At 38.0% G+C, this 20,432-nt stretch overlaps 1 protein-coding gene across 2 annotated transcripts in view; it reads right to left on the bottom strand.

The window, feature by feature from the left end:
* glrbb (glycine receptor, beta b) overlaps positions 1-17,269 on the bottom strand; it is a 28,575-nt gene extending 11,306 nt beyond the window's left edge. For both annotated transcript variants that reach the window (XM_067599891.1, XM_067599892.1), the window contains exons 1-5: positions 16,670-17,269; positions 12,147-12,285; positions 9,221-9,327; positions 7,681-7,748; positions 1,366-1,592 (exon numbers count right to left, since the gene is read on the bottom strand). In XM_067599891.1, the coding sequence (XP_067455992.1) occupies positions 1,366-1,592; positions 7,681-7,748; positions 9,221-9,327; positions 12,147-12,285; positions 16,670-16,685 (557 nt within the window). In that variant the 5' untranslated portion in view covers positions 16,686-17,269. The remainder of the gene's footprint in view (positions 1-1,365; positions 1,593-7,680; positions 7,749-9,220; positions 9,328-12,146; positions 12,286-16,669) is intronic.
* Between the last annotated feature and the right edge of the window lie 3,163 nt (positions 17,270-20,432).

Below are 20,432 nucleotides of genomic sequence, written 5' to 3'. Positions count from 1 at the left end.
CCCCAACTTCGCACAATCCTGTTGAAATATAAACTGTTTGGTTTTCCTTTTTTTAAATGCTATGCATATCGACTGTCTCATAATATTCTGCGATAAGAAAAAGAAAAACAAGGGAATCATTGCAAACAAGGAAAAAGCTTACCCTAACTTCCTAACAGGATTAAAATAATCATTGCAAATTTGGCTCTTCATTCATTCAGCCTGACATCATCTTCATGTTTGATGATTATTTGTTCAGATGGGGGTTATTTAGTTTTGTTTTACCCTAATCAATCAGTAGCGAGTGGTGTATCCATTCCACCAACATAATTCTCAGTTGACATGGAAGCTATGGTAGCAGTTGACAGGAGCAGTTAACTTAATGTTTTTAATATGTCAAAGAAATATGTTTATTAAAGAGTTGTTATTTCTGTAAGTCTAGTTAAAACAACTTGTACAGCTGTGTGAATCATAAATGTAATGAGGTATGTCGGATGATGACATCCCCATTCCTGATCCCACCTAAAAAACTCTGATTAGTCAATTGTTTCTCTATAACAATTTTTGCAGTTTATTGCTTATTTTTTTATTAGACATCAGACACTCTCAGAGTGAGGTTACATTTTCCTGGAGCAATAAAATAACTGCTGAAACAACCTTATTTGGGGGGAATATTTGATTAAACTTTTACAGGGGACATATCATGAATATTTCCAGGTCTATATTTATATTCTGGGTCCCTACTGGAATAACTTCGCATGATTTACAGTTCAAAAAAACTCCTCATTTAAGGTCCCCCTGTTGCTGAGCCCACTCTATTCTGATTGGTCAGCTATCGGAAGCTGCCCCTTGTCAGACTTCCAAAGGCTAAGTAAACAAACAGAAGTAGTTGGATTTTGCTTCTTTTTCTCATTCTTCAATCGAAATATTAACTTCTCAAATGCATTCGTACATGTTTGAGCCTGAATCCAATCCAAAATATGCCAGTGGACAAGGTGAACAACCCATGGAACAACCTTAGCAACAAAGGCTATGGAACTGACGGCTGAACAGGTAACTTGTAAACGAAGCCTTCAGAGCAGGCTGAATCTTGGGCTTTTGACTTGCAGGGAGTATTTTACATACATAACTTAACTTTGACCATATTTAGCATAGACATCTGACCTCATAACAATACAAATTTAACAGGAAATCACAAAAAGCATGGAATGTCCCCTTTGATTAACTTTGCAATATTTAAACATTGCAAACATTCTACAAGCTGGGAAAAAGGTCTATCCTCCAATCTCTTACACAAGTGATATCTTTGCATGGCATGTAGTTTAATATTACCTGCAAATTACCAGTCAGAGAAGACAATCGAAAAAGAGAATTACACATTATTACCTCATACTGATGAGGACATCTCCATTACGGAAGATGAAAAGGAGAATGTTCTCCTGGGTAACGTCGTGAAAGTTTGCACTCTTTTCGTTTGCAAAGAACAGGTCAGGTTTCCAGAGACATTTGAACATCTTGGGATCAACAGTGAGAGAATCAGACTTGAAGTCCTGTGGCAGCTTCAGCCTGGGGTCATTCCAGCGCTGTCGCAAGAAGATGTTGACTCTGTAATCCTGTTAGGTTCAAACCAGACAAGCACAAACATGGTAAATGTTTTGTATTGTATTGACGTGAACATTTGTTTTACTGTTAGCTCACACCTTTACCATTCTGCTATGTGTTTTCTACACAGTTCACTCACTTTTTTCAACATATGGAAGTTCAACCCTGTTAACAGGTTAACATTTCGCACATTTTTAGATTTTCTAAACTCAGTTTCTCAAAGCAAACATCCAGACCACTTCAATGTGCTGAGTGAAATTCTACAGCTGTGCTGAAAACACTCATGACAAATACATTTAAGACAGTCAACATGCAGGGAACTGCACAGTCCAAGGGTCAAATGTTATCAATACAGCAACATATGATATGGCAAATACCTCATTAATGAGCTTATATGTGAAACTTCTACACTATGGTTGGTGGGAAAGTGGGAAAGTATGAGTCTTTGAGGCCTTAAGACATTTTTTTTTTGTGCCTGTTTTGATGGCGTGCCTCAAGCTGTTCTGGGACCAGGTGTTAGGAGGGACTATTAATGCTGAAAGTGAAGATGGATGACATGTCAAATAAAGCCGCCAAAATACCAGCTGTATGTGTGAGTGTGTTTGTGGTGTTTTCCTGTTAATTTCTACCTTCCATCCCTTCATTATTCACAGATTTTATTATATTGGTTGCCTTTGTTATTTTCTATGTTTTTCATGCAAGAGCCTCATTTTGCCTCTGCTAAATGTGTTTTCGCTTAATGTTCTGCACTTGTCTTTAAATATTTAAAATGGCTCTATTGTTTCATATACTGAGAACCCAGTGGTTTCATAGCCTCTTGTGACACCAGCAGTAGGACCCATGATGGACCATGACCCCACCACCACCGCCACTACTAACTATCACCACAGATATCAGAGACAGATCATGTACACAGAGGATGTACTCTTAAACTATAACAATGCAAATAATGGAACTGGAGTAATCATATGTGTTAGTTATTGCTCCTGTTTAAAAGAGTACTCTACTGATTTCACATTGCACTCTTATAACATTGTGTGATTCACGATGGACAGTTTTTTACAGTTTTTTTAATAGGATAGAGCAGAACCACGGATATTATTAAAACCTGGTGCCTACATTACCCACAATTCAATCAACTCCACAGATTGAGGTGTGTTATACGAGTAGCAACTAATGTAGCCTCGAGCCACAAGCCTTAAGTGGATATGAGGAACAGTCTACAAACGTCGGGTAAGCTCACTTCTTTCTAACCCCAAACCCCTCGATTTTTTTCATTTTCAAACTGGTAGTCTTCAGCCCAAACCAGCGACCGTCAAGTGACAGCACTTCAAGCAATTAATCAGACTTCATGCAGCTCTCTCTGGAGCTACAAAACAACTTTTTTTAACATATGCAGTAGTACTCCACAAGACCTGTAAACCGACTTTGGTGTGTAAAATTAGTGGAGTTCTCTGAACTCAATTGAGAGTGGAAGCTATTGTCTGGTAAATCAGTCTTCAAGTGCAAAGAAACTCATATGAAATAATCGATGAGGTGTCCAAACATATAGAAGCATAAATTCCAGTAACATCTGCTGACCCAAGTCAGACTGCTTTACTTCCATGACCGTTACACATGTCTGTTACAGTATGTCTGTGGTTGAGTCTTGCCAACTGCTGGCTCATGTAAATGACACAAAAATAAATTTGTGAGGGGTTTTCCAAAGTGTGATTCTCAGGAAATTGTCTTCATCACTTTATAGCTGTCTATTCTGTCATGATCTGCACTTCCAACTTTGGCAACTTTAACTAAAAAGTCACCTTTCACTCCCTTTTGGTTTCCGGTCAGGATTTCTACTGTAACTGATCTAATGAGGCAAAATGCCAAATAACAAATAATAACAAAAAAACTCAATGACCCATGCTCACTGACTATTCTTTTACAGAAAAAGTTTGTGTTTTTGTCACCATTATTATTATCATATATTTTAGCTACAACTAGACTGAGTGAGCAGAGCCAATTCTGGCATATACCCTTTTTATTTTACTAAGTTTCCGCTGGTTTGCTGACAAAATATATTCTAACTGGAAAATATTTCAGCTACTGCCAGGTTTGATACTTATAGACAGCCAACTGACCTGAATGTAGTTATATAGAACATCTGTTCTCAATGAAAGTACATTGGTTATGTGATTTTCTTTTTTCCAGCACTGTGGTATCTTCATCTAAACCATGCGGCTGCACACCAGTGGACACACAAATGGACTGTCTGTGTATTTCTTTATATACACAGTAATACTGTGAACAATTAGAATGGAACTCTTTCCGTCCTTCTTCCTTCCTGCTGTTTAGACAGTAAGACACTTTTCACACTAAAACCCTGCCTCGGGACCAAAACAACACACACACTAAGCCAAAATCAACTCTTCTACAGCTGTTTGTACAATCAAAACTATTCTGAACCCTGAGGCATTCTTTGAACTCTCAAGGCCATTTTTACCTTTCATGGAAATTCAAAAAGCTAAGCTCAGTATTGTGCAATTGTTCAATATACTACATTTGTTATAATAAACCAAATATCATCCTGTACACATGCAAGATACATTGTACAGAACAACTTAAATGCACATATTATTTTCCTGGCAGAAAAGCAGAGAAGATGATACCTTAGCAATGCATGATGAATCCTTGTAATGTGCTGTTATACATGTTGATGCACAACCTCCGGGAGACAGAAAACCATATGAAAGGCTTTCTTACTCACTCATTATGGAAAAGCACAAACTATTTCAAAAACTCTGCTTGCACAGTTTTATACACAGAGGTCTTACGATGGTTTATAAATTCAGCTGTAAACCAGAATGTGCTATATTTCCCATGCCAGTAAACATTTTTTTTCTGAGAGCAGTGGTCAAATTGTTGATATCTAATTTTGGAAGGCAAGCCATCATTCCTATACAACCTAATTTCAGACTCCAGCTTCCAACTAGTCCTCAAGCGACAGCATGAACAGCTACTGCTGGCTCTTCTCTGTCTGATAGAGACACAGGCCAATTCCCACACCTTCACCTTTCTGAAAACCAGACAAGGAAATATATCTTCTTGTTGGCTCACTATCAAGCTGCCAGTACTGCATTCGATCCCAGAGAGATTTAACTCAACACAACAAGGAAATCTCGCACAGGAAAACACGGATGCCTTTCGTATCATCTCACAACACCAAATTAGTCATCCTCTCCTGATGAATACAATCTTAAAGTGAAAATAGATGTGTTAACTACAGTGGATGCGTGGTGGTGTTTGGCCGGGGGAGGTGTAAATGATGAGAGAGGGTTTCCTGACATCAGATACCCCACAGAGTGATAAATTGAGGGGGAGAGGTGACCAGCTGTCTCTTCTTTCTCCTCCTTGATTCGCTAACTTTCATTCTCTTCCTGTCTTTCACTGGGCGTCCAGGGGGATGGGAAGACAGAAGTTGCCATCTGGGAGTGTCTCATCTCTCTTTTTCTGTCTCTGTCTCGGCTCTTACTTGTTCCTCATCTCTCCATACTACATCGTTATTCTTCCATCTTCTGCACTCTTCACTGATTTTGCTAATTTCTCTAACTTTGTCCTGTTATACTTCCTCCTCTGTCTCTTCACCTTTTTTCCGTGTATCCTTTTCATTTGTTTTTTAAACCTTCCTTCATCTTTCTCATCTTCAGTCTCCTTATTCATCTCCCCCCTCTCTTTAACCTGTACTTCATGTATTTACCTCCCTCTTTCTCCCTTTCTCTTATTCTATCTCTATATTCCCTCCTCCCTGGATCCTTATAACTTCAACCACTTGCTGACTTTCTGTCACCCCTGTCACTTATTTTCTTCTTGTTGTCTCAGCTTTCTTTTCTTTTTCCTCAACCGTCATTCTGTCTCCCCCTCTTCCTGCTCTTTCATTACATTCCCTTTGATTCATTTCTTCTTTTCTCTTCTTTTCCTCTTTTTTGTTTTAATCGGTTCCAACTCAACCCAACCCTCCAAAACCACCCCCATATTCTTTGAATTTGAAAGATTTTTTACTTTCACCATGCCGTTCTAATCGGTCAATAATTAATCCTTGTGAGAGCATCTCCACCTCCACCGGTGGATTTTATAAGAGAACAAATTCTACTGATCTACAGCCAAAAAAAGTTATTCAAGAGTAGATTTTCATGCAGCTCAAACTTCAGAATATGTGAGCTAAGGCTTTGTTGACAGAGTCGCTCCTCATGAGGTGAAGTATTGTATGATATTAATCACTGCTTTGGACTGAGACACTGTCCAAACCTGCAAAAGGACTGTGGGAGAACAAGTCTAAAATTTTAGCCAAACTATAACTATAACTATAACTATAACTATACTGCTAACTTCAGTTAGCAGTATATGCTAACTTCTGCTAGTATACTGCTAGCAGAAGTTAGCATATATAACTTCTGCTAGTATACTGCTAACTTCAGTTAGCAGTATATTCTATGAAAATTTAAATTGTTCAAACTTCAAAAAGTGAATTGTACCTCAGATGCTACACCAACCTGATATCATGCTGAAGCATGTAATACAACCGCCAGCCCGCCGTGTCAGTGTCATGTTTTACCTCGCCTAGGCGTGAAAAGTACATACGTGTATGTTAGGAGCGTTTTCTAATATGGCACCTCTACTAGCGGTAATCAGCAGCACAACATAATTTGTCTGTAAAAATAATGAAGTTTTATGGTTTAACGATGCTGTGGTTAAGATCTGGTTAGGTTTAGGCACAAAAACCACTTGGTTAGGAGGGTTAGGGAAAGATCGTGGTTTGGGTTTAAATGATCACTACAAACGTGGTGTGGGTTAAAGTTACTATGTCTTTAAAGTTAGGCAACCTTCGTTGTCATGGCAATAGTTAACACCATGACAACCGTAGTCACAGTTTTTCTTAAAAATGTGATGCTTGCGGTTGGAAGCAGGAAACTAGGCTACATAGTATGCATGTTTGCCTTCTGAACCTCTCAACATTTTTGGTTGCATTTTGGAAAATCTTTCAGTATTGTGTGTGTTATTATGATTATTTGTTTAGCTGTTGCTTTGAAGAGCGAGTTGTGTCTGCTCACCATAGCAACTTTAAATCCTCTCTATCTGGTATGAATTCCACTGACCAAAACATGCCAGTATAATCACAGCTGAAAAGAAATGGAATCTGCTAGCAGACAGTAATATGACAGCTTTTGCAACTTGCCAATTTGATTTTATTTCATTGGCCATAGTAATTAATAGACATAGTCATTAATGTGTCATGTTATGATCATTACATTAAGTTGATTCTTTGGTATCTCTAATTGCTTTTTGAAATAAAATAAAAAAATCTGAATGGGTTATGCATTTTGGTAGTGCTCTGAAAATTACAGTATAAAAAAAAATGTCCCTAGCGCTTTCATTACACTAATTAAATGGAAAATTTTCAAACTGTTGTCTTGTAAAAAGATTAAGCTTGATGAAATGTATAGTTACTTATTGGAGAAAGAAGTGTCTGCATGATTTGTGGGAGATGACAAATCTTTACTGCGCAATCATTTTTTTCAATGAGGTTAAAGGTTCAAACTATAAAACTCTCCAAATAACAACCTGTAAAACTGCAGATGAGGCGAGTTCATGGGATAGAAACAAGAGAATGTCTGAATTCTGTCGATCACTTCATTACAATTACCTTGTCACATGACTGAATATATTTACTTAAAGACTGTTAATGTTTATTGGCTCCTCCCAGCAGCTTTAACATAAAACACACCAGTAAGAAACAGCTTATTAGAAACCTTCAGAAATGTTCCCTTTATTGTTTCCTAAGTGATCGAGAGTCGACCCAGTGCCGTCCTTGAGTTTAATCTGTTCATTAGCATTCAAACTGCACTTCTTTATCAGCAATTAAGCCATCAGATAAATGAGGCATGAAAACCCCCAGTCTTCATAATGATTCACTGCTAAATGATCTGATACCGTCTAGAAAACATGCTCATGCATTCTTCCTAAAACTTGTAGGATAAAGCACTTTTCAGCACTGCTCCTGATTGGCAGAAATATTGATTATCAATACTGTCAGGCTAAGGTGCAATTGAAGTGAATTCTTACCATAGTTGTTTCTTGGATCGAGCCAAAGCTGTTGATGAAAATGTTCACTCTATCTTCCACAGGAATTCCTGGATTTAAAAGGAGGGAAGAAGAAATTGTAATATTGAGTCCACTGTGCAATGAGACTGACTTACCGGTGTGCTTATAGCTTACAATCAGTATCAATATGTTTTGAAAAACCCTGTAAGTCTTTATTTTTACATCAATACATATTGTTCCTGGTGATTAAATAGATTTCATTATTGATCAGGATTCGTAAAAGACTTTATCAACATTGCAAAGTAATACAAATGCTCTCTCATGAGCATTCTATCCCTCCACTAGGCTAATGCTGTAAACATATATACTGGCATCTCTCTCTCCTTTTGCATAAACTAATAAAATCCTTGACGAATGCAGACTGCTCACCCTGCTTTGAATAAATGATTTCCTTTGAGGTGTTTCCTTAGAGGCTCAGGAGTTTCACAGGATAAATTCTATTAAGCAATTCGCAAAATTAATAAACATAATATGGAGGCACATATAGCTCACATCTTCCACGCAGCTATGAAACCAAGCAAACTAATTAATATTCACTTTTGGTGTTAGATTAAAATTCTCTACATGGCATATAAAAGCAGCTCACTGTTTTATAGGCCTGGGTAAAGTAATGCACAAGGCACGGTTTAGGATGAAGTTTGGGAGATCATGACATGGATGTTAATGGATGGGGAGATTTCAGCCCACCCTGAAATCAAGAGCAGATGTTTGGCCCCTGGACCAGTCACAGGCAGTCAGACAGGGAACTGATTCTGCTCACAACACATCAAACACCAGGTCCCAGATACTTCTCCTGCTGCCAAGTGCCAAAGGATGGAAACTATCAGAGGATCCACCTGAAGACTGGTAAGACCATCAGTCAGACGTGGAGGCAACCAGTCACCTCTTTGTTATTTTTATTGCAGTTTCTGTGAGACTGGAGGCTGGTACTCCCTACAGTGTGACATTCACAGTACACTGTAAACACTGTAAAGATGGATACTTGGTGGGCATTGAAGTGACGGATGTTAGAGGCAGAGATTTGCTTTTCTGTGCCTGTATTTCAATATTTATGCTTAATCTCAAGTAATAAGGTTAATGGAATATGAAATGTAATTTCCTGCTCCAAAAATTCTAATATAAATATTCACCTTTTATGTTGTCTTTTATTAAGATTTGAGGCTGTCTTAAGTCACAGATTTCATCCCCATAACAGCATGTCAGCACAAATCAATAACATGTTGAACTGTCTTTGAGAAAAGACAGTCAACCCGAGAACATCAGCTTAATGTAACCGTGTCATAGTATGTGATATATGCAGGTGTATGCATACCAGGGAATTTATTTTTATTAATGTCTCAAGCACCATTTATGCAGATACCTGTTCCAGCACCAGATTCTGCAGAGAAATCTGGAGGTACATATTCACAGTATATTCGTTTCTGTAATTAGCATGACACCACTGCTGCAAAAATGTAAATTAAAAATAGACAGAGACAGATGAAGAGAGAAACAGGCTTGCCTTTGAAGTTGGGCCTTATTCTGGGATCATAGCTGATCAGTAACCTGTTCAAGATGTTACTGGTTGAATTTGCAGGGACTCGGGCCAGATCCTCAGATGACAGCTGTCTGCAAACAAAGAAGACAGGGAATTGTAGGCACGATTACATTAACAGGTCAAATTCCTGACAGATGTGCAGATGCACAGCACTCCCACTTCTACACTGTATACTCTTTGATTAAACTATAACTCGAGAGAGCTACCAGTTAGGGATTAAATTAGCTTTTAGGATTTGGACCACCCAGGCAATGTGAGTGAAGATATGATGTGGTGCTATTCTGAGAAGTTTCCAGATCATAACTAGGGAGGGATGCAGATAGAGGACATTTCTTTCCACCTTCAAGGACAATTACATAAAAGATTTTTTAGGAAAACCTTTTGACTAAATATCAGCAAAAATGTATTAAGCATCGCTAAGAGTGCAAATGCTGACATCTGTATGCTATCATGTTCACAGGGACCATGCTAACATGCAGGTAATTAGCAGGTAATGTTTATTTATCATTTAAGTTCACCATCGTAGATTAACGTGGCATCATGCTAACAATTACTAATTAGCACTAAACACAAAGTACCGCTAAAGCTTAATTAGATTTGCATGTAGGCTATTTGGTCATAAATCAAAGTATTGGATAAGTTAGAAGTTTTAGTAAAGTAAGGTGAAGTAAATCACTCTACTAACAGGGAAATGGCACTTGAATTTTGTTGTTTGCAAATGACAACAAAAATTATTTCACCCTATTTTCTCCAGATTTATTTTTACTTGGCCTGAGAAAAATATTTCAAAAAATGTAGTCAATCATTCTGTGGGGGTATGAGTATAATTGATTTTGTCAAGACATAAAGTATTTCTACATTTTCTTGAAACCAAAGTGAAGTTTTCCCCCTCAACCATCCTGCAAAATAGCAAAAAACAGCTGTCGACTGAAAATTACCACCATAATATAAAGTGGTGACTTTCAAAGATGTTCAGTCAAACAGCATTTGTTTTCTGAGGTTGACTGATGAAAAAACAATGGGACAGAGAGAAGGAAGGGGAGAACAGGATCTGGCAGGAGAGAAAGGAGAAACTTAAAGCCTCCCTGTGGGTGGCAATGAATTCTCCTGCCAAAGAATTTCCCCTCCTTAAAGCACTTTACATATCATTATGTAAACCTTATCATGCACTGAGGACGAGTTAAAGTGCTCCACAGGAATGCTGTGCAGTGTGTGTACGTTCTGCGGTTCCCCTGATCAAAGTGAAACACATAATTCCCATCCACTAAACCCCTTTTTTTCTCTCTTTTAACAGACCATTCTGACAACCTCCAGCACAACAGCTAAACTGGAACCAAGTGGTTCCCTTGATCCACAAAGGCATCTGCAGCACTAAACACGAAATATGTCATACAGCTTACACTTGCCAATACTGGGACTACATCAAACAGTTTCTCCCACATTTCAAGAAGTTTCATTGTCAAGACATTTGTTACCATTTAAGGAAGCAGTGGGTGCAGCTTTCCAATACCGAGGGCTAATGGACACTCCAAAGGCATGTCAGGACATATTGACGCTCATTCTGCTACGGGGAAATGTAAATTATTTATTTCTTTAGTCTATCCGTGATCCAACAACTTCCCTGAAAACTTATTTATTTATCTCGCGCTTCTTTACAGTGGCATCCGCTATCAGAGAGCTGCAGCCAGCTGGCAAAGAGTGAGCAAAGAAGTGCTCGGTAATGGCCAAGATAGCATCAGTGTTGCTACAAGAAAGATGTCGCATTTCTAACATGTTACATTGTAAGTGTTCAGTGTTTTGAACACAGCATGCTTTTGGTGTGTTTGCTTTTCATTTCTGGAATGTCCATTGGTCCAAATGAACTGTATTGTAGAGGCTTTGCAGTAAAGCAAGTGATAAGGTCTGATAAAATATGGTACTGGGAAGTTAGATCCATTAGGTGTCAAATAGACAGGTTTTTTTAGTTTATCTTTTAACTGAATACGTATTGGAAATACTATATTAGAAAGTTGTATAATGTCTTCTGTGGCTCTGCAGGAAAATAACCCCAGTGATGGCATCACGGTTATCTCGGCTTGGGCTTGAAAACTACAAATTTATAAATGAAAATCTGAGTTTCCAGGGTCCCAGGGCTGTGAGGCAATTTTGATGTAGTGACCACTCTGTATTGCAGGATCATGTGACATACACTGGCTGTAAAAAGGTTTATACATTTTTCTAAAAATCAGAAAAACTCTTATTACTCTTTGTATGATCAAAATTTGACCTGTCCAATTAAGTCTAGAAGAACTGTGTCATTAAATTATTGTACGCCATGCATGTGTGCACAGAGCCTGCAAGAAGTCAGCCAGCACAGCCAGAGGAAGTCTGTAACACATGCTCGCTACCTGCTCGGACAGAGGACTCTCGTGATGCTGCGTGGACCTCAGAAGTCTGAAAAATATTTTTGCATATGCGTCCACTGAGCAACTGTCACAGGAATGAATGGGGCACCATCTTGGAACACGATATTGAGTTTAATATATGCATGGTCCCAGCCACTGATGAATGAAAATATGTTATTGGCTGCGTTGTGGGAATGGTAGTCAGGATGCCTCACCCTCTGCAGCATCAATTTTGACCATTCCTTCTTTAATCTATCTCTTGTGAGTAGTACAGCTTTATGAGAGAAGAACGCTACACTGCTGGAGTAGCCTTTTTACGCAAAACTAGTATATATATATATTTTGAGCAGAGAGCCACCCTGACACTGTAAAGTGAAATTAATTCATCACATCATCATGTTGTGTCTTTATTGCACTAACTCTTGGCAATAAATGCTACACAAAGTGCATACTGTATGTTATGTTGTACTGTAAGACAGCCCGCGTGATGTTAACTCCATACTTACGATGGACAGTAAACCTGCTTCCCTTTCTTCTTCCCCTTCTTTGTTCCTTTTTCTTTGGCAGATCCTCCCTCTAGACAAAGACAGAGAACCAGGAGAAAGACGGCGAGTTTCTTAATGCCCATTCTGGTGTGAGTTGAGCCTGTGGAGGATAAAAATAAACAGTTTAAATAAAGAGAAGACGCCATAAGAAATCACTCAAGCTTAATGGCATGCAATTTAACAAACCAAACTGAATTGTTTTCTTTTCACATTCAACAAATCTAGGCAAAAGTGCATGGGACATGGGAGTAGTACTTAATCTATTTCCTGAACGCTGTGACTTTGGCCCTTGCATTCCTGATGCAATGTATTCTCATTTGCTCTGGATTCGCGTCACATACAGTAAATGTCTGAAATGTAAATTAATCAATCTGACATGGTTTAATCAAGAAGAGCAAGTTCAAGCATAAATCTAATCAGTGGAGTAATGCACCTGAATAACGATGGTCATTCAAGACTTGTCAGGTGAATGTGACCTCTAAACGATGGCTGAAATAAATTTTAGATGAAATACCCTCTTCTTCAGTTTATAACCAGCAGAAAAAAAGGCTTAATAACACTGTTTCTTTATGCAGCTGTAGATTCTCTTTGCTATTTCTGCACTTGTGTATCATGATATTTATAAATTGTATCATTTGATTTGATCTACAGTATGACAGGTGTGGTGTTCAATCACCTCTTACGCCACAAATACTAAAATGTAGGAGATAATATGGTGCCATGTGTTTACCATAAATCTTTCTGATAGAAAATTCAAATCCAGGTCTAAAGCTAACACAACTATACGTATATAAATGAACAGTTCTACAAACAGGCAGTGCATTTTTGCATTCCTTGATAGGGGTCATTAATCAGCTAGCAGCCATAGTACCTGTGTGATTCATTCCCCATCTAGAACAGCATTGCCCTTTCATTGCATTGGGACACTGAGACCAACAGCAAAGCCAACAGTCTCATCCTTCGCCCTGCCAGCACAACTGTATATTAACTGAAGCAGTTTATTGTCTAGACAGAGACGCTCTCCCTCTCTTTCTCATTGTCTTGGCCCAGTAACTCCCTGTCTGCTCCCCGCCTACACATTGATCATCATATTCTCCGGCGGAAATCACTTCCACTGTTGTTCAGCGCCTTTTGTCTCCATGCAAACACCTTGCCTCACCTGAACAAAGCCAACATCATTTCATCGATTTGGAAAAATTCCTACAAAACAGGAGGTTGGTTGGTGTCCCCATTCTAGAGGACAGAATAGCCAACATATGTCAACGTTGACCCACACAGATCTGGTGGCACCCGCTGAAACGATGATGAATGTATAACTTGGCAACCAAACACATTTCTTGGAAAGCGTTTCTTATTAGACCAACTATTGTCATGTTCCTTCCAGCATTTCTCTATATGAGAACTCCTATCTCTGACCTTCTGCTCTAGTCTCCCTCATAAGAAGGAACAGAAGAAGAAGAAGCAGAGAAGGGGTCCAAAACTAGAATGCATACAACAAGATCACTGCTTGAACATACAGCACATGACAATGATTCCCAAACCTTTTTGCTTGTGACCCCTTAATAGCAAAGCAATGCCCAATTAAATGTGACTCAGATTACATGTTTCTGTAAGATATGAGTAGATTCCAAAGAGTCATATTACCTTTACAGATTTTTTAAAATTTCAATTGGGGTTAAACTCTTCAACCATCATTTTCATCATTTTATTTATGTACATCCTCGGAAAATATATTGAGGGAGAATCCTGATTTACAATGGTGCTGACAGACATGCTATAAGAGCAGACACAACTAAAATCACAAAAGAAAGCTAGGAGGTAGCAATAAAGGAAAAATACATGGCTACATCAATGAAAAACAAGGTTAAATTAACTGTGCTAAAAGGTAAGTGCAGGAATTGACAATGAGACAAATAAAACAATCTTTTAATTGTTGTTCAATTAAAAGATTAGAAGCAATAACAATTACAATCAAAAAACTCAGTATTAATTAGGTTAACTCAAAGATTTTTTGAAGAATATTCCAAGTACGCGGGGCACAGTAGCAGAATGCAATGGTACAATGGCTACCAAACGCTCCAAGAAAGCAGGGCTGAGAGATAGGGGGTGAGTTTTTGTAAAATAACTTTCTAAATAAATTGGAACAAATGCTGATCCCTCCTTATTAACAGAGCAGGAAAGCCAGTTTTGTTTTGTTTTTTAAAGTAGACAGGGGTGTGTCCCATAACTATCTCCAGTGAGGAATCTTAATGCTAAAGGTTTAAGAGTGGAACTGGCTGCCTGCCCATAAATAGCATCCCTGTAATCCAATACAGAGAGGAAAACTGCTTCAACAATTTTTTTTTTTTTCTTGTGAATAAAGGGAAACAAGATTTATTTCTAAAAAGAAAGCTGAATTTCAATCTCAACTTTGATAACAATACATCAATATGAACTTATATGAAGTCAGTTTTTCATCAACCCAGATACCTAGATATGTATAGTATTGCACTCTCTCTATCATGGTGTTATTAACAGAATGAATTTCAAAACTGCCATAGTCAATATTTCTTGCATTCAAAAACAACATCCATTTTGTCTTTGCACAGTTTAGGACCAGTTTCAAATTATGAAGGTGTTTTTGAAGTAGGTTAAATGATAGCTGTAGATTTTGAGTAGCAGTATGAATACAATCTGCATAGGAATAAAGGACCATGTCATCTGTGTAAAGATGGAAGTTGCAATTGTACAATGAAGAGGTAATATTGTTTATATAAATAGTGAGTGAGACTAGTCCAAGGACAGAACTCCCTGTGCAATGAGGAGAAAAGAGGACTGGATATTACCTATCCTGACACACTGCGACCTATCAGAGAGATAATTCTGAACCCACAAGCAGCTAGCATTGTCAAAACCCAAAGAAGGAAGTCGTTGTAAAAGCAGAGAGTGGTCAACTGTGTCAAAAGCTTTAGTTAACTCAATAAATAGAGCAGCACAATGTTTTTTGTTATCTAATGCTAAGACTATATTGTTAATTACTATAGGGGAAGCAGAAATAAAGAAATAGTGCTATGTTTAGGCCTGAAGCCAGACTGAAACGGAGTTATATTTCACAAGAAAAAATATGTTTGAGAAAAGTCATAAGAAGATTTTCTGCAGCATAAATGTTTTTCTTCTTATTTCCTCTCTTGTAAAACATTCCTCAACTGAAGATTTATCTCGTGATCCTTTGGGGGACTGGGAACAATTTTATTGTGGGCTTGAAGCACTTATAATAATAAAAAAAACCTTTTTAAACTGCACAAGTATCAGTATGCAAACGTACTGATGAACTGAAAGTTTTCACAAAAAAGGTCAATAAAAACTCTCTCTTCTCCACTATGCTTTATTCCCCAGAATTTTCTGCATTTTTACCTTAACTAGGGTGTCATCTGAGATTGTTTCCTGTTTCTCTGGGGAATAAAGCATGGTTTGTTGGAGAAAATTGTTTCAACTTGTTACACTTTGATAGACTTGTATTAGCACTCAAGCAAGTTTCCACCTCTGTGTGTGCGCAGTCTCAAATGTACACATTTTATTATACAATTTATTATTATATAGACACTAAAAGATAACAAGGACATCATACACACCCACACTAAACAAACTACCATTCAGAGAAATGTGGGTTCAGCTGAGGCAAAGTCCAAAAACTAACCTTGGCACTGACTGAGTCAACTCTGTGCCACCACTGAAGAAGATTGCCCTTGCTGTATTTTACTACTGGCAATGTTAAAACTGCAGAGGCTTTGTCATACAGTTGCTGACAGTGACTCAAGCAGCCTTTACATGGTCTGCCCCATGGGTCCAAGGTCAATTAACAATTCTGCTCTGCCCACATGACGTCCTCGGGCTGTGCTTCCACTGTATGTTACATTCTGGAGTATTAATATACCATTATGGGAAAAATAGTGGTTATTATTGATTAATTGAGTGAATATTTTAGTGATATTAATGTTAATGGTAATATAATAAACTTGCAATTTAGTGTAAATAGCATTATATTGATTATATTTTCTTTGAATTTCATTCTAGATAATATAACACAATTTAATGGACTGTTTGGTATCCTTGACTAACAGTAAAAAGCCTTAACCCACGAGGAAAGGCCTGTGCTATGCTCATCAAAATATTGATATGCAGCCAACGCAAAACAACCACAATGTGTAGGCTGTCAGGACTCTCACAACCTGTGGCTGCACGTCGCCTTGGGTCTCTTTCTAAAACAGGAGGAAAGTAAGTAGCACAGGCTGACACTTGCCCAGAGCCCGAGCATCAGATGAGCGGTACTGGAGTGAGAACAACACAGCAAACAGCGACCACCATGACGGCAGGGTGGGATGCAGGAAGAAGACGCCTGTACATATGAACGAGAGCATGCGATTTCACTTCACATGACAGCACGTTAGGAACATAAATAACGCCAGAGTCATTAAACACAAAACATGCCACGCAATCCCACTCACCGTTTGGCTTTGTCATGTGTCAATTCCTCAGAAAACTAGACCTAATGAGAGCTGACTGAGCAAATACTCGTTAACAGAGCCTTCCAGACCAGTCGCTGTCTTTCTTTTCCATTCTGTTCTCCGCTCTTTTCACAGAAGTAATTTGTTGAATGGGCTTCAAAAGAAAAAAAAAAAGTTACATCTCGGCAAATTGCCAGGTTTTTTTTTTATTTCCGCGCTTGGTTTGTTGTTATTTTGGAATCTGTGTGTATATGGCTGCTGCCCTTTCGCCTCGGCTCGGGATGCCCAAGATGGAGGCTTGCGTGTACCTGTCATGCAACATGCGCAGTAGCGGCTGCACAGAGCCGGAGAGCATCAGTCTCATCATCAGCACCACGGACAGCCGCTCCCCGCCTCCACTCATACAGCCGCTGCTAAACGCTGACGTGACGGCAGGGTTAAAAAAAAAAAAAAAAAGCCTCACTATTTATGGCAGTGTCTGTGTGGTATTTAGCGGCAGATGGACGCGAATAGTGAGGGCTGTAGACCATAAAACAGAAACCGACGGCAGATTATGGATGTATTACACTTCAGGCTCAGGCGCTATGAGCAGAGGGCTTCTATTGGTGTTTATTATAGTGAATTCTCTGGTGTTCAGGCTTGGTTTTATATATAGACCCATATAGTCCTATATATAATGTTGAAATTTGGTGGGTAATATTTGTTTTACGTCCAAATTAGACTGTGATTGAGTGCATGATTGAGTGAGAGAGAAAAATAGAGAGACCAATCAGTAATTTTGCTTTATTTATTTGTATATATTCGTAACTGAATGTAGAGGCCTGTTTGTCAGCTTAGCTATGTTTTAAATATTAGTGATCCAAACAAACTTTTAACAGCATTAAAAAACATCACAGGAAAACAATCTCACCATTTGTTCTGGAGCTTGTGATAAACATCAAATAGAGATTTAAGTCATTAAAGTTCTCAGGACAAGAAAAAAAGAAAATTTTAACTTCCTCAAAAACTGGGTAAACGCCATCTGCTGATGAAGATAATGTGATATGATCAAAAGCCCCAGAGCTGCTGCTAAATTAACCATGTCTTGAGATTGTAGCTGTTTCCCAGGATCAAGGAACCCCATAACTTAGATTTCAGTCAAGTCAAGTCAGTTCTATTCGTATAGCCCAATATCACAATACACCCCAGGATTGTGTATGTACAGATGTCAAGATTAAAGATAAATTGATATATATGAAGAATATGACTGAATATTATTATCTGTTGTCTATTAGTCAGTCTGTTAGAGTACCAGTCATATCATGCTCCGATCGTTTGTCATATTGGTGGTGGACATTTAGATTGCGTCTTTAATGAATTAATAAACTGAAGAGCAGATGAATGACTGAGTGAATGGCTGAATGATTAGAAGCATTGTACTGTATTAGAAGCATTAAAAAAATGTTTTGGCAGAGGACCAAACAGTAACAAACTCATCAAATATTATCAAATCTATGAATCATGGGTGTTTTATCCAGCATAATACTGTACAGTATGGTAGGAATTTTGTATGGCACATGATTGATGCTCCTCTACTACAAAGCATTCTGTACAGAGCCGAGCTTTCTGCTTGTCACATCGACAGCTGCTATTATGATGGTGGTTTCTCTCTTAGAACAAACACATCCTGAAGAAAAAGTCTTTTAAAGCTCTTTTACTATAAGTGTAATACCTTACAGTACCTGAATTATTTTTATTTTCAAAACAGAGGTTGTGTTGCAACAATGTAGGGAAATCAAATCCTATAGGACTGAATATAGTTAATGTAACTTTTGGATGAGAAAAGACTGATATTAGCATAAAGTATCAGCAATCAGACAATAACTATCAGTATTTTTATCAGTTGACCTGTAGTGATTATCATTTTTCTACAATACAGAGTGACAAATCAATAACAGCTGGCCTGGAGTATGAACTGCAGCTTTCTAGTATTAACTTTGTGTGTCCAAATGGTTCATATAAAATGTTCTGGTCCATTATGAAATCAAGTCAGTGTTAGAAAACAGGTTACAAGTAGAATTGATTATCTGGAGGATGATGGATATTACTTTTAACATTTAATTCGAATTCCCTAAAAGGATTTGGCATTAATTTCTATAAACCACAACTTTATCCTGGATTTAGCTGTGGCCATTTACATTTTTAAAAAAAAACCTTTTGCAAACATCAGTTGTGTCATTTTTAATTTTAAAAGAACTGAACAGGAATCCTAATCTTTTGTTCTTTCAGTGAAAATAAAATCCATCGCAGAACGCGACTGAGCTGATTTTTTCCCACAGTTTTGATCCATATCTCATTTATCACTTTACGTCAAACAACTTGGGAGGCCTTTTCAACATTGATCCCCGTAGTATAATTTTAACTGACACGGCATTCCATTTGCATACACAAATTAATCGACACCATATGCATAGAGATTAATGATTTATGTCACAGGGCATGGTTCTGGAGTTACAATCAAGAGACTTGCAACACAGCACAAGGATTCTTTTGTGTTGTCTAGAAAAATGTTCACTGGCTGGCCATGAGTCATGTGTGTGATGGACAGCCATGTGCCATTCCAGAAATGTGTCGGGCTGGATTGAACCAATCAATTATGGTATTATACCTGGCACGCAGGCCACATTTCTGCTACTTTACTGTGGCTGAGAAAAGTAATATGTGTTGTCATATTCTTATTCAAATGAAAATAAACCTTTTGACAGAGGTGGAGACACAGTAGTGTTGCAACTAACTATATTTTTTCCCCACTTTGTACTGCTGAGTAACATGTTTGTTTTCAGTCTAGAAGTTATGAGTAGCTCTTCAACTGAACCCCGAGACGCTTCATGGACATAACTTAACATCTGTGACAAGATAAACTGCTTGGAAGAGAATTTCACAGAAGCTGCCAGAGTGAGTCAAATTGGGATGTAAATCATGAAGGATGAAGATAAAACAAAGGGCAGCAGGACTGAGGAAATTTGCAAAATATCAGCGTATTTGTAAGATAATATTTTCAAGGGGTCTTAAATTTAGTGCAACTACTGTATGTGTGTAAAGTGAATTCGATGTTCCCACAGAATGGTAACATTATACATTCTTCAGGGTAAAGACATTAAAAAAAATGGCAAAATTGGATCCAGATATATATTTTTTATGAGATCAGACATTTACTCTTCAAGGGGACCCACACAAAAAGCCTCTATTAAAATAATTATAGGTGATTTTTGCAGTGATTCTTGTCTTTTCTCTCTTTTTGAGATGTGTAAATTAATATATTTCAAATTAATTGTATGGAAAAAAAAGTCATGCAGGTCACAGAAGAAAGTCCTGTATTTTCTGCCTCTAAATCCTCATTATAGCAGCACTGTAAACAGGCACTTTTACAGAATATTGGCATGTTCAGGTATTGGCATCGTCCAAGCTGTTGAGTTCTTCCTTTAGTTATTGATCAAGGTCTCTGCCTTCTACATGGTGCTTCCTCTATCTCACCTGTAAACAAAACATGTTTAAACCCACTGAACCCATATCATACAAGACCTTAACAACTTAAAGAAGAATTTGCAACATCTTTCAACAATACAAACCAGCGTATACTATCAACTACCAAACTACACAGATGAAGTATGATATTAATGCAATAGGCCCGAGTAAACATTTGCACAGAATCACAGGCTAACAGATGTTCACCCTCATACAATCTATCACAACACAGTCCCAGGCTGCAGTACAATATTGTATT

The sequence above is a fragment of the Thunnus thynnus genome, chromosome 9 (assembly GCF_963924715.1).
Source record: "Thunnus thynnus chromosome 9, fThuThy2.1, whole genome shotgun sequence".
Classification (NCBI taxonomy): Eukaryota; Metazoa; Chordata; class Actinopteri; order Scombriformes; family Scombridae; genus Thunnus; species Thunnus thynnus.
Note: the sequence above shows the minus strand (reverse complement) of the source record. Positions and strands in the feature narration are given on the sequence as shown.